The 14936-nt window shown below is 45.7% G+C and overlaps 2 protein-coding genes across 20 annotated transcripts in view; one reads left to right on the top strand and one right to left on the bottom strand.

Annotated features, from left to right (window-relative positions):
* Positions 1-2237, bottom strand: part of LOC135903005 (zinc finger CCCH domain-containing protein 18-like) — a 221885-nt gene extending 219648 nt beyond the window's left edge. For 11 of the 18 annotated variants that reach the window (XM_065433355.2, XM_065433346.2, XM_065433353.2 and 8 more), the window contains exon 1: positions 1881-2186. The gene's annotated coding sequence lies outside the window, so the exon portion shown is untranslated. Of the gene's footprint in view, positions 1-1880 lie in introns of all 18 variants that reach the window. The other 7 variants (XM_065433352.1, XM_065433347.1, XM_065433357.2 and 4 more) reach the window with 7 other exon arrangements.
* A 50-nt stretch (positions 2238-2287) lies between these two features.
* Positions 2288-14936, top strand: part of LOC135903008 (beta-catenin-like protein 1) — a 167753-nt gene continuing 155104 nt past the window's right edge. Inside the window, exons 1-4 of one of the 2 annotated variants that reach the window (XM_065433363.1) lie at positions 2288-2438; positions 2530-2647; positions 2722-2798; positions 6032-6138. In XM_065433363.1, coding sequence (XP_065289435.1) covers positions 2409-2438; positions 2530-2647; positions 2722-2798; positions 6032-6138 — 332 coding nt within the window. In that variant the 5' untranslated portion in view covers positions 2288-2408. The remainder of the gene's footprint in view (positions 2439-2529; positions 2648-2721; positions 2799-6031; positions 6139-14936) is intronic. The other variant, XM_065433362.1, reaches the window with a different exon arrangement.

Genomic DNA, 14936 nt, shown 5'->3' on the forward strand with positions numbered 1-14936 from the left:
GCTCTAAAGCAAGCGATTTTCTCATATGGCTGCCCATGAGTTACACTAAGTTGAATAACCCACTCACAGCAATGCTCATTAACAGAGTGGACCTTACCTCCAAGGGCAATAGCTAGACCATGAGAGATGCAGGAGGAGAGGCACTCGAACTTTACCGTACACCTAAACCTAAGAAAAATCTTCTCGCATTGTGGCCAAACAGCAAGCACATAACCTCAACCACCGAGCCAGTACGAGATCAAAGCAAATGGTAAATTCAACTTTCTTCTGGAAATACTGGTCTATAAAGAAACAGCAACTAAGGTTTGTAATCTTCAAGCAGGTATCTTTCTTTTACAAAATTTAGAATACAAGTTATAGTAAAGGTTGATTGATAGGCATTCATTCAGAAATTGTAGCCTATTGAATTCAATGAAACAACCTATATATGGAAAATAGCTTCACGATAAATATATGCAAAGATAAACTTACACTAAGCAATCGGGGAGCAATTGATGTATGCCAAATGCAGCTCGTACAAGGAAACATCTTTGCTTAAGAAAATTGAAAGTGTAGACTTTTTGCATATTGCCAGCAACCCTGTACACATCGGGTTCGCTCAACACCCTCTAGAGAACTCTCTTGTCTAGGTGGTGTTGGTTCACTCCACCATTGTGAATATGGGGAAGGGGAACAAAAAACTAGGAGGGAGCTTTACGTGATTCCGCTAGCCTCGGCCGCCTCCCGCTCTCCGGGGCCTCGTACACGGTGCCTTTTGAGTAGGAATAGGCTCACATTGTTGCCGGACCATTCCCAATTGTTTCGTACTTGGTAACGATTAGTGGCACCTGCCGTCAAAGGCATGGAGTTGCGCAGGACGTATAACGCATAAATTTCCGCGGCCGCGGGCGTCGTGCTCCGCTTCAAAGGCACTGCCTTGAAACGTTGAGCATGACGAAATAATTTTCATAGCATAACTTGCTCTTGCCACTACAGTTAGCGTTCTCACCTCGAAACCCGTCAAGAGCATGCGCGAGTGTGGTCTATTTTTTTGTCAGATCAGCTGTTGTGTACCTTAAACTCCAGTTCTTATTTTCTTGCTAATTTTTGTTTCGTTGTCTAACACCTATGTAGGATAACTTTTCACGCGCCTAGACAAATGTATGCAAGTGGCTGCACATCTGCTCAATTCCCGACAGAAGCTTTCGCTCCCTTGCCCGGTGACATGCCCATTAAAATTTACAAAATGAAATTTTGCGCGTCGACAGCATCTTTAGTTTGTAGCATTTGTACCATATAATTACCAAACAAACAAAATTTAAACAACAGTACCGACATCACAGGGCGAGTTGGCTTCAAAGGCAATCCTAATAACAAAAACTGATCCTGGATTTAAACACACAGGAATGCGCCAATAAATATATTTACTTTTCAAATGGCAGTTAAAAATTAACAACACAAACGGTGGCATTGGTTCAGTAGAACGACGGAATTATACGGGGCCTTTACTATCAAATTTGCACACGCAACCTCTCAAGCGAAATCGCATTCACGCAAGGGTTTCAGGGACAGCGAAAGGCAACTCAGCGGTCGCGGGAATATACATGAACATTATTAGGTGCTTGAGCTTTCCGACAACCTGTTACTCGCAAGCATCACCAACGGTTCAACTGCGAACACGAGGTAAATCACGGATGCATCAACACTGCAGGCAAGCTCTGTTCCGTCACCAGCAAGTTTTGTGTTCTCGCAGGGGCGGGCACGAGCAAACATGCGAAACAATGCACAAAACTTAGACAAAAGAATCTCACTTGATTCCACAATTCCACTGCATAAACGGATGCGCAGTGTAAAAAGCACGCTTTACTCCTGCGTATTTTTAGTACAATATTCACACTTACCGCGTGTCAAGCATGTGAGAATTACAGTGCGCTTTCGCTTCCCTTAACGGCAAGTTCGCAAGGCAAGCCCACGTTTGGTTTCTTGCGGAAAACGCACCTCGCACTTGCGGGCGCACTTCACCGCGCCTAGGCCTAACATGATGGCAAGTTGAACGAGCCGGTCGCACTAGGTTCACAAAAACTACGAACTGAGCACATTCAACAAAACAAACTCAACACTCAGTGTCTTACCACAGATCAAGCAAAACTGAATGCAGAACGAGCATCGCGCATAAAATAAGAGAAAACTACTAACATTGCTCAGAGCCCGACACCCGAACACAACAACCAGAAGACAGCCATTGATTACTATGCTCATAAAACCTGAAACTCCAGATTTTAAAAAAAGTTAATTTTTCAAAATATTTTACTTATTTTTTGCAGACAGCAATGTACTTAAACGTTTTCTGCGTAATACTAAAAATATGTTAGTATAAAAACACTGCTTTGTTTCTGGTTTTCGGCGCAATCATCTATGAGTATTTGGAAATGGACGTCGGGGAGCTTTTAAATTACAAGGTAAGCTGAGGATCTTGTGTTTTAGTTTGTTGATGTGTTTTTGAAGTAGCCATCACGAAGACCTTTGCATATTTTTATCCTTTAATACAAGCCTGCCAAGGAGCCAAAGCGGGGCTTGGAAGATGATGAGGAAACTGCGGACACACGACCGAGAAAGCGCCTGCAGCACAGCGCCAATGCGGGTGGAACGATTAGAGTTTCCCGTTTTGGTAAGAAAGCGAGCGAACCCTTGAAGCGACAGTTATTTGTTTTCATTACGCAATTCTTTATGCTCTTATTGCAGCTCCTGTGCGGGATGACTCAGAGCCCGCGTCTAGGATCATCCTAGAACCCACGGATGCCCCAGAGCCCGATGCCAGCGTATGCACTGCATATTTCTTCCATTCTCATAAACTGTGGTCGTGCAAATTGTTGGCGGTCTGAAGTGGGAAATATTAGCAGCTGTGCAAGATCAAATTTCTTTCTACCCAAGTTGTCGTGTGCTCTACTTCGCACTGACAAACCGAACATCACTACTGAAGAAGGAAATCAGTGCGTGCTAGCGCTTTGTCTGACTAGCGTAGTGCCGTCAAATTTGTCTCAGAAATGTCGCCAAGATTTGAACATATTTTTGGTTGTCTGTAGCTCACCTAGTTCTCACGTGTATGTAGCGGCGATTCACGTTAATGGTATTATGATGGAGCGAATACTCAGTGTCACAGTATCTTCTTTGTGCGGCAATGATTGTTGCAATAGTTTGATATATTAGGTAACATTGGCCATCATCAGTATCCACCTGGCGTCTCCGCATTTAAGTGCACGTGCAGAAAGTCTTCTCGCAACTCTGTGTGGGTGACAGCCCTATCTGCATTGCTCTCTGTGTGGGTGACAGCCCTCTCTGCATTGCTCTGGAGTGGTGGGCAAAGTTATGCCCGTGCCACACGGGCACAGAAAATGACGTTAATTGCTAATGCCCTAAATTTTAACGTCATTCGCGGGGTGCCACATGGACATGCTTAGTGGCATTAAAACTTAAATGCCATTCGTGGCATAGTGCATACTCGTGAACTATCAGTGAAGTAACCATCACTTTCAACCTAGGCGAAAAATGTGACGATTCCCTCAGCATGAGCAATGCGCGAGAGCCTTTGGCCATAATTCGAACATTTATGAGTGTCACTAGCATAAGTGTTGATTTTTGAACATTTGAGAAAAATTTTCAAACATTTTCCTCAACAAAACATTGCGACAGCCAGGAAGGGGCATAATTGTGGGTGTGTGTGTCTGGTTCGGTAGTGCTAAAGTTTGTTTTTATTTATTTGTTCTAATATGCCAGTGTCACATGGGCACTTTTGATCATGATTGAGATCGATCGGGATGATTCAAGATCACAATTGCCCATGTGACCTGAGTGTAATATAGACAAAAATATTTATGTATTTATTTATTTATTTAATTCAAATACCTCAGGGGTCATATGGCATTAAAGACTAAGGTCCCGTAATCCAAGAACTGCAACAGGACTTGCAATCAAGTTTACAATTGCAAACTTACATGAAGAAGGCAGCAATACTGTGCAAAAGATTAAGAAGGTGAAGCACTTCTAAAGATGAAAGATACAAATACATCTGTTCAAAATACATACATATAAAATAGGGGGAAAAAACAAAACCGGAACGATTGTTACACAGGTTGAGATCATGTATTAGAAAAAAAGGCTTTGAGAGCTCTTTTAAATGAAAATAGTGATACTTTATATCCAGTGAATTACTTTATGTGCAGTGGTACATAACTGCAAAAGGATATAGCAGTAAGTGGCAGAGCTTGTGAAGCGTAATTATTAAATGCTTGGCAATAATAAATTTATCTTGGATGCAAAACGACGGCTGTAAGTATTGTGCAATAAATCCTTACCACTGAGTTCATATGGCGGTTCATTGTTATTAACCTTAAAGAGGCCCTGAACCTCCCCTCGGGCTTGGTTAAATAACATATTTCGCGGGTAGCATATGCTGCTGTGAACATCTCAGCCAAGTTTCGCTATTGTATGCAGTGCATGGAGCTCGCAAGCTCAAGTCCCCTTTCTCTCAAATACTCTCGTTTTAACAGAAGCCTGCTCCTCCATCTCTTCTGGACACATTATTTCGTATTAAAGAAGATTCCCATACGTGGCTGTTATTCGTAGCTGCGGTCTGCTATGTAGCGTAGATACCACAGCCCCCACAGGGTACCACCACGAATCCACTGGCTACGCGCACTGCAGCTCGATGAGGACAACCGCGTTTAGCTTACATTTAATGCACAGTAAGCACCACAATTGGGAAATAGTGGCGTCTATGTTATCACACAAAATTAAATTTGAACTGCTCGCCATGGTGACATTTAGAAGGCGGAGTGTTGTGCGCACGCCCCCCTCCGCTGTAGCCTTCGCAGTGCAAGGAATTGAAGGAGCGAAAGCACCGCTAAGCCCATGTTTGATTACCTATAACCCTGCTTCTGCTGATCTCATTGAAGTACTTTTTGCGAAAAAGTACTTCTTAAATAGCCTATTTTAACTTCTAATGCATTTCTCCTCTTCGATAACAAGTGGTTCAGGGCCCCTTTAAAGAATAAACAAGTAAACACGAATTGCGCATGGATAAAATGCAATATTAATGGTGCAAATTAAGAGCACTAGAGCGACATAGATTGTATGTAATAATGCAGGTAGCAGTGTTCTGAATGCGCTGAACAGATGAACTGTAACAAAGATATGTTTCCTCGGACAATTATTCCATACATTAGATGACTATAGATGAAAGAAAAGTAGAGAAGAGCACATTTGTTGACAGATACAGTCGAGCTTTAGTGTACGCATTAATTTTGATGCCTTAGCTTATATATACCTGCCACTCTCCCCCCCCCCTTTTTTTAAAGCTTTACAAATTCGGAATCATTCCTTTTATGAAAAATAAATTCTGTTCATAAATCCTTCCGTTGGAAAGCCTCTGATGGTCATAAAAGGACCCCAGATGGGTGCCTGCTTGGAGCAAGTTTATTCAGGCAAGTTCCTGAATCAAGCAAAATTGTGAACAGCAATGTAGTAACTCAAAAATCACTTGGATATTAAAACAGTGTGTTGCTTGTCAGTATCGACTGTTCAAAGTGTGCTGCACCTAAAGGTTAATCATAATTACTAAAGTACGTATGTGTCCCTCTAAAGGTGTCTGCTGAAAGAAAACATTAAAAATGCATGCTATTCCTCTCCCCTGCCTCCTGTCTGATGTTAGTCTATGAGATATTTAAGAATGTTAAAGTTTGCAGGTTGACGGGTATCTTTATATTCTTGATGCTTGATTATTAATACTTAGTTATATACGTGCATGAGCTATTCTTGTGAAAATGTAAACGAAGGTTTGGTTGTTTATGGGAATATCTCCTTTGCCCAGTACATGTATTTAGCCTAACCCTATGGAGTTTGGTGGGCTACAACCCCCATTTCACTTCCATGAGCCTGAAAACGTGTCACACTTATTGTGTGTATTTGTATGTGTTGTGTGCATGGCGTTCAACTTTTTACCCTCCTAATTCTTGTTTTTCTTCTGATGTTCTTCTTTTTTCTTTTTCAAATTCAGGTTGACATTCTTGATGACACGAATCTCAAGAAACTTATACTCAATTTTGAGAAAAGGGTGCTTAAAAACCAAGAGCTGAGGATCAAATACCCAGATCTTCCTGAAAAGTGAGTTTCTACTGCCAAACATATATAGTAAGCAGGTGCAAAACGTGCTACCTGGCCTGCTGGCATTAAAGGGAAGCTGAAACGGTTTTCAAATTCCATGAATTGCTGGGATTGGAAAGAACGGACCTATTAATTTACGGTTCTGAAAATTTTTTCTTCGCTATGTTAATATAAGGTGCGGAAATTGCTTTAAATCCCCCCCGCGGACACGCCCCCGTCGCTTCCCGGAGTGCCAGGTGAGGAGGCAGCCGGAGGAGAGAACCAGCGAGAGTGATGTCATTCCCGGGGAGCGCGCCGGCGGACCGGCATGCTGGCATGTGCTGGCGTGTTCCTTTTCGTCCTGCGCTTTACTAAACGATGCTTTGAGAGATCTGCCGCCGCTGACGTTTGCTTTCTTTTGCCAGTTTCGTGAACTGTGGTTCCCTTCTGTGCTGTGCGAGTGCCTACAGCCAAGGGTTCCCAACATGCCTTCGTTCTGTGCAGCATTTAGCTGTACGAAAACAGGAGGGCGAGACGATGTGGTGTTTAACATGGTCCAGAAGGACAAGAAGCTTGCAGCGCAGTCGGTCCGTGTGGTGAGGAGAGAGAATTTCGTGCCGACGAAATCAACTGTGCTGTGCTCGTACCATTTCTGCGATAGGGATTATCATCATAGCTTGACAATAATGCGGACAATTGGTATTCCGATTCCGGTGTTCCGGTGCCCACATTAATATACTCGAGAAATGCGAACATTTGCAGCTGTGAACGTCTGGTAACACAGTTTTAGTGTAGCCGGATAGCCTTATGACCAATGCGGAAACGCGTTGTTGCTAGCGTTGCTAGGCTTGCCTAGTGACATTCGTCATACGGTTGCAGTTACCATAAAGTTACCATGTTTGCCACACGGCGGTGCTAAAACTGCCTAATATCTGTATGTTAACACTAGCATGCAGCACGCATGCCTATTCTTGATCGAGCCACAATCGCAAAGTCGTCGAACCATAGTCTGAATATTGTACGTATAATCCCCCTGGCCATCCCGATCTGGATGTGTATGATAAGCAACTTCTGTGACTGTACCTCACAGCACTGTATGTGCGCGCTTTGAAATGCGGTACTTACGTTCGCGATCGTGTGTCAACTCGCTAAAAGCCACCGAACTTTAGACAAGCAGCGGCAAGGTGCTTGACATCGCGGAATTAATTGCACCCGTATTTACAATCTAATGCGAAGTTAGTGCTTCGGCATTCTTCCAGCAGCAACTTCCCCAGTGACACTTTAGTGCATTTTTTTTCTCCTGTCATTGCAACGTGCAGCTACATGAAAAAACATACGTACCAGCTAATATTTCCAATGCGCGAGAAGGTGCACACATCATTCTCACTGGTGGCACACTCAACATCGTCGTTGCCTCCATCGTTTTCTGTATCGGCTGTCGGTTTGAACATGTAAGGCGAAAATACAAGCTGCCCGAGACAGCGAGAACGTTCGATAATGCTTACAACTCATCTGTGAAGCCAGACCAGAACAGCGTGCTACCACAGAACAACACCTATACACGCTTTGAAACGGCGGCGCCGACCAGTGATCCCCGTGAATGACGTCACAGCAGTCCCGACCAATCACGGGCAAGAGCGGCGTTCGCGCGACGCCCTGAGGCGCTGGTGCGCGTTTTCTTGCAAAAAAAAGCTGCTTGCGTTTGTTTCCGCCCTTTTTAAACTAGATATTTGTGTTCAATGGACTAAAAACTGTAGAATGCCGCAGGAAACTTTTTTTTTTAAGTGTTTCAGCTTCCCGTTAACTCCTGTGGCCATTTTCTGTACTTACAGCGTATGAGCATTAGGGATGCCATACCCTTTTCTGTGCAGTCTGGTTAACCCTTTGAGAGTCGATTTTTTTTTGCTTTTTTTTTTGCAAATGCAACTTTTCGACATCTAATTTTTTTTTATTGCAGATTTAAAATCAGCAGCCTGACCTATTTCTAAAAAAAATGTACCGCAATGTTTTTAGAGTGACCATAAAGGGACAAAAAATATTTTTTGTAGGTAAACATGCATTATCTATTCATGAATATACATACGCTAACATAAATACTCTTATAACAACAAAAGACGTACATACACTGAACTACATATATTCTGATTCAGCACTTGGGTAGTATTCTGCATTGCAGAACTCGCCGCTTGTCTCACTTTCAGCCGAGCAACCAGTGCGCATGCTCACAGTGTAATCGAACAGTGTACGTGAGCGCACGCAAGAAAACTAGATGGTTGTGCACCCATCACAAAACCCAAACGAGTCAGAAACTGGCAGTAATCCTTCGTTGCGTTGCCACCAAGGGGTATCACAATCCAAGTCTCGAGAAAAGAAACACAGGCATGACAGCATCGTTTGTATACATACCAGTGCCCACCTCTGAACAGATGTAATTGTACTCCTATGAGCAACAGACGGGCGAAGATCTAGTGGTGACCCTTTGAGAGATTAGAAACCAGATAAACGTTTTTACGTTTGCAATGAACAAAAACTGCCCGCGAGATGAAACCAAAACCAACTGCCGCATGCACAGACGCGGTCACTGAAAAGCTAGCGTAAAGAAGTCTTGGTATGAAAACCAAGAGACTACAAAGCAAATAAAAAATTACTTGTATCCACACAGGGTGCTGTGCACTTGCTGGGCAACAAAGAGTTGAAAAATTATTGCATTTTTCAAACATACAGATGGCACCATAACTATACGGCATCGACCATTTGAGACTTGTTCGTGGTGCCACATATTTGTTCTTCCTAGTAAAGACTGCCTCAATAGGACTCCTTTTTAGGCAAGTTTGAGGGGTCTACTAAACATTATTTTTCGAAGTGATAGGAGAGATACAAAGAAAACACAAACAGCACTGTCGCAACATCTGCGCCTTGTGTTGTACATGTGCAAAAATTGAGCCCTATGTTCTCACCTTGTGAGCCTTTAAATCAGTTGGAAGTGGCACTTTGTGTGTATGTGTGTGTCTTTCCTTTGTGTGTCTCCTTTTGTGCCCAAAAATAATGTTTAGGAGATGGTCTCTTACATACTGTTGTTAAGACACTCAGTAAAGTATCCTATGTGCTATTGAAAAGCACTGCTTTCCTGTATGTTTTGTCTGTGGAACAGTAGTGCGACGTTATAAATGTATGTACTGGTTTGTCATGTAAGCTTCTATCGTAGTCCCTGTTATGTTCATGCCTTACTTTTCTTCTGCTTAATAATGGACAAAAAGGAAAATATGAAAAGAACTGTTGCAAAATATGAACTCAGGTTCCTGCTGCTCTGCACTACTGGTTCGGTATAATGCTTTAGGTCTCGTCATGTGCTGTAGCTATTAAGAGGCACAGCTCGCTACATCACTTTTGACTTGCCAGTTACAGTCGCATTTCTTCTTCGCAGCTGCCCTGACTTCATATACAGTCAAATCTCGTTGATTCGAACAGGCTTAATTCGAACTGACGCTGTGGTCCCGCCAAAGTTATGTGTATTCCAACGGGCAAAAACGCCCGATAATTTGAACGTGCAAGCATTTGCGCTGATTGATTCGAACGTACTGTGAACCGACAATGCTCTCAGCATTGCGCCAAAACCCACAACGGCACCTCCGACCAGCATTCCTCTGACACCGCCATAGAGGAAGAGCTTAAAAGAGGTGCCTCAACGCTGTGCACGAAGCATAAAAAAACATGGCATAAATTAATGTGCTGGCCCACGTCGCTGCATACTTCTGTTAGTGACGGGTGTCCTGTGCAGTCAATGGCTGATTTTTCGGACATGCCCGATAATTCAAATGCCTTCACCGCACCAGCACCCCATCTTTCGCCAACCTTCGCCATCCGATTTTCTGGACTCTTTGCCGTGACCGCAGGTCTGGAACGGCATTAATCGAAGCCACCACCTCCGCTATTTTGATTATCTCGCCACCTCGAGCAGGCGCTCTCGCACGCAGATTTGCTGGCCGCCGTAGCCACACTGCAGCAATGCAAGGACTAGCTGCTTCGACGTTCGCTGCCAAGGTTCTTGCTCTTCGGTACCATGTTTTTCACTTAGACAGTTCGCCGCTGTTAGCAATGGCATCAACTCTGCCTTTGTAATCCTTTCCAATGGCTTCGGAGCGCGGAAAGCATAATGCATTGCTTAATACCGGTTCCCGAATGCCAGCTTTGCCCCAATGTAGCAGTGTTACGCTGTGAAGCATACCAAAAGTTAGAATGAGCAGTTGTTCCCGCAGTTGCGCGGGAAAGCTTTTCAAACATATGGTTCACGATCGCATTACCCAGTACCTGGAAGACAACGACCACCTACCAGACACCATGTTCGGCTTCAGGCAGCACCTCTCAACGCAGGACGTGCTCTTACAACTAAAAGAAGGCCTTCTAGATCACCTAAACAATCGAAGCAAATACTCCATAGTGGCAGTAGACGTCAAGGGAGCCTTCGATAACGTTAGCCACGACGCGATCCTCACCAATCTCGAAGACACCGGCTGCGGCGCTACGTCATACGCATACGTCAGAAACTTTCTGATGGACCGCACGGCAACAGTCGGAATCTGCAACATCCGCAGTGAAAGCTTCCTACTTCCAAACAGAGGCACCCCGCAAGGGTCGGTCATTTCACCGCTACTCTTTAATGTAGCTATGATCAAGCTACCCCCACTCCTCGAGACCATGCCAGATCTGCGTCGCGCTATGTATGCTGATGACGTCACGCTCTGGACCAGAGCTACGAACGTTGGAAGGCAAGAAAGTAGCTTACAAGAAGCCGTCGACACCATCGAAAGCTATCTCCGAAACTGCGGTCTCCGCTGCGCCCCAGAGAAGTCTGAGCACCTCGTCCTGAAAGCAAGAACGAGAGGCCGACCACCCAACTACGAAGAGCCCGACCCTACCATCACACTCAACGGGACAACAATCCCGAAAGTCGACACCATGCGAGTACTTGGACTCCACATCCACAAAGACGGATCGGGAGCTGCAAGCCTACCGAGGCTAGAACGCACCCTTTCGCAACTCGCGCACCTTGTCAAGAGGATCTCAAGCCAAAGAAACGGGCTCAAGGAACAAGACACTCTAAGCATAATACAAGCACTGCTCACTAGCCGCATCACATACGGCACACCGTGCCTGGCTTTAAAGAACGGTGAAATCGAAAAGCTCAACATCATGATAAGGAAGGCAATCAAAGTCGCCCTGGGACTCCCCGCCATGGCCTCTACATCACGTCTCCTTAAGATGGGCGTCCACAACACGTGGCAAGAGCTCGCCGAAGCGCACAAGAACAGCCAGCTAGAACGACTCAAGCTCACGCCCACAGGGAGATCAGTACTGCGACACCTGAACTACAGCGAGACGTATGTCGCAGACACGAACAAGAAAGAGCGAATACCACCGGACGTTCGAGAGTGCATTTGCATCGCACGTGTCCCGCGCAACATGCATCCCATATATCACAAGAGTAGAAGACGGGCTAGAGCCAACGCCATCAAACGAAGTTTCAAGCATGACCCGAATGCCCGCTACACCGACGCGACCAAGTATCCGCATTGAAACGCGTACGCTCTCAGCGTCGTAGACTCCCAAGGCTCCGAGCTAGCATCGGCAACCATCAAGGCACGCAACCCGGAAACGGCTGAAGAAGCGGCAATCGCTCTCGCCACCACTACATGCACAGACTCAGCGGTTATATTCACCGACTCTCAGGCCGCCTGCAGAAACTTCTTGTGGGGCCGCATCTCGGCCGACGCACTCAAGATACTAAAAAAACGAAGCACTCCGCTCCCGTACACCTCCGTAATGTGGGTACCCGGACACGAGGGACTAGAGGGGAACGAAGCGGCCCACGCCGCTGCCCGCGAGTACGTCAGCCGGGCTCCCCTCTCCCCACGCGCTCTCGGACCCACGACAGAAGAGACGGAGGCCGTACCCACCCACTATTTGGCCATATTGCAACATTACAGGCTCGAGCGTACCCTCCACCGCACCCTAAACTCGACAGAGAAGAAAGCCTGAACCTCAGACGCCTGCAAAGTAGTGCGTACACGCAAGGAATGATAATGCATCGCCCCTACCCGACGCTCTACGGATACCTCTGCCCACTCTGCAACGTACCCGACACTCTGGCACACTTGCTCCTGGAATGCCCGTGGCAGGAAGGCAGCGACATGCAACCAGAGACGCACGCAAAACGAGCAATAGAAGCAAACGACCTATTCGAAATGTGGGAGGCCAAGCTAACCCTCGGGGACCTGGAAGACCAACGACAACTCGTCGCCAGGGCCAAGAGGGCAGTCGAAGCCAGAGGGTTCCTGGACTAAGGAGCCTTCCCACCTTAGGGTGATACCCGTCCTCGCTCGGGACACTGTTTCGTACAATAAACGTTTCTTTCTTTCTCTCTCTCTTCCCAATCGTGGGTTAGCTCAGTGCGCATGCACCACAGCAGGCAAGTCCTCCATTCATTTAGTTTCCTTTAATTCGAACTTCTTTTAATTCGAACAAATTTTCAGGCCCCTTCGAGTTTGAATTATTAAGATTCTACTGTACCCTACTACTTCCACAGCATTGCAATGCTGATTCCATTTACACTATGCTGCATATGCTCTGTACATTAAAAGTGTTACAAGTGGCAGAAAATTGCTCTCCTCAAGCTGTGGCATACCCTCTCAGTTGCTGTTCCATGCTGCTATAGCTGTGTCTCACCTCCTTGGGAATATCATCCATTGACATGAGTGTTGTCTACTTTTGGTTGGTTTGAATGAGTGTGCTCCCGCATCTCTTTTCAATGCATTCATTCTTGTTATGGGGGGCAATGCTGGCCTTAGGTTGTACACACTTGTACAACCTGAACAGAGAGACAAGCGATGGTTGACTAGCGCACTTGAGGCAGAAATAAAGAGTACAGCCATAGAAAGCCACAACCTGGCAGATGCATGTGAACACTGTCAGGGTTTGGCCTAATGTGCGCGAGACCAGCTAGCTAAAGTCTAAAAACAAAACAAGCTTGTCCCTGCTAGAGCACTGCACAGGCCCGCACCGAGCCAAAAACCCAACTCGGCCCATGGGCTAGGCACTGCGGACTTCTTTCAGGCCAGGCTCAAGTAGCATTTGAGCAGTGCAGCAGGCTGCGTGCTGGCCTTTATTCATGCATGATGGAACTTTAGCTCCACTTTGTGCAGCAAAAGACCCTCCACACAAAGGAACATGCTGCAAGCTCATTCAAGAAAGTGATAAGCGGTGAAGCACAAATGCTGAAATAAAAGACAATTGCAGTGACGCTGTTTGTTGGTGTGCTTTGTAATGTATGCACTATTGCGCTGATTTCCTCTTACATGATGCAGGGGCGTGTAAGAAAACACTGATGCATTCTATCAGCTGCATCATTATCAGCCTATTTTTATGTCCACTGTAGGACGAAGGCCTCTCGCAATGATCTTCTATTACCCCTGTCTTGCGCTAGCTGATTCCAACTTGTGCCTGCAAATTTCCTGATTTCATTAACACACCTAATTTTCTGCCATTGTCAACTGCACTTCGCTTTCCTTGGCACCCATTCTGTAACTCTAATGGTCCACCAGTTATCTCCCATACTCATTACATGGCCTGCCTAGCTCCATTCTTTAAAGCGAAGCTTTCTTTGCCTCTTCCTTTGACTTTCCCACTGCTGCTGCTGCCTGGCACACCACGTCGGGTAGGGGGTCAGAGCGTGTGTATACATAACGCCGTCGCCACCTGGCACACTGTGGTCGAGGGGTGGTTTGGAACTTGTGTATGCATGACAAGAGCACAGCAGAGAGGAAGGGCGACGTGAAAAAGGAACTTCTTTGGACCTTTTCATCGTGTTGCATATGCACAATACCCTCTGGATCTCCATCTACGTCGCCACATTAGCCTCTTGACAGCTGTAATTATCCGTGACCCTCCGCTAAAGCATAGCAGAAACTGCAGTGCATACTTTTCTTGTAACGTGCAAGACCAGAGGGAAGCTAGATGAAATGGCAGATAGGAGGCGGAGAGGAGGGGGCAGAGAATGGGTAGAAGTCGCAAAACAAGTGAATAACAGCCTTGCAATTCTTCGCTCGCTGTTCCCATACGGGGGGGGGGGGGGGGGTAGATAAGAATAAGGTGACACGAGAAGGCAAGGAAACGCTACTACTATAGACACGACAGCGGTTGCGGGCAAACTGGATATATTTAAGTTCAAGGTACGGTACAGTATGTTTCTGCCATTTCTGAAAAATAAACACCATACAAATTTATTCAACGGACAGCTTACACACGCTGTACACAAGCAGAGCCACGTTAAAGTGCACTGTGGAGCCTAGGCGACATTACGTAAACGGTCGCACGTCAAATCAACACGTGTGCCCACCGTTGTAGCTTTGTGGCAATGGCATTGCTCAAGGTGGCGGGTTTGATCCCGATCAGAGTGGCCGCATTTCAACTGGGGCAAAATAAAAAGGCTCGTGCATTTCGATTTAGGGACATGTTAAATAGCACCACGGTATCAAAATTGATCCGGAGTCAGTCACTACGGCATGCCTCATAACCCGATTGTGGCTTTGGCACATACAGCTCCGTAATACAACTGAAAGTTTTATACTTCGGCCATGATGCATTGTGCCATGTGAGAAAATGCAACGCTCAACCCTCTTGTAGGTTAAGTATGGCTCGCAAGAACGCCTCAAACAAACGCCTCTCCCTCTGTGTTCTGTGCACTTCGCATACAAACAGATGTGGTACACGCAAAGTAATGTTTAACATCAACTCACCACTCTCGTAATGGACTAAATGTTGAA

The sequence above is a fragment of the Dermacentor albipictus genome, chromosome 1 (assembly GCF_038994185.2).
Source record: "Dermacentor albipictus isolate Rhodes 1998 colony chromosome 1, USDA_Dalb.pri_finalv2, whole genome shotgun sequence".
Lineage (NCBI taxonomy): Eukaryota > Metazoa > Arthropoda > Arachnida > Ixodida > Ixodidae > Dermacentor > Dermacentor albipictus.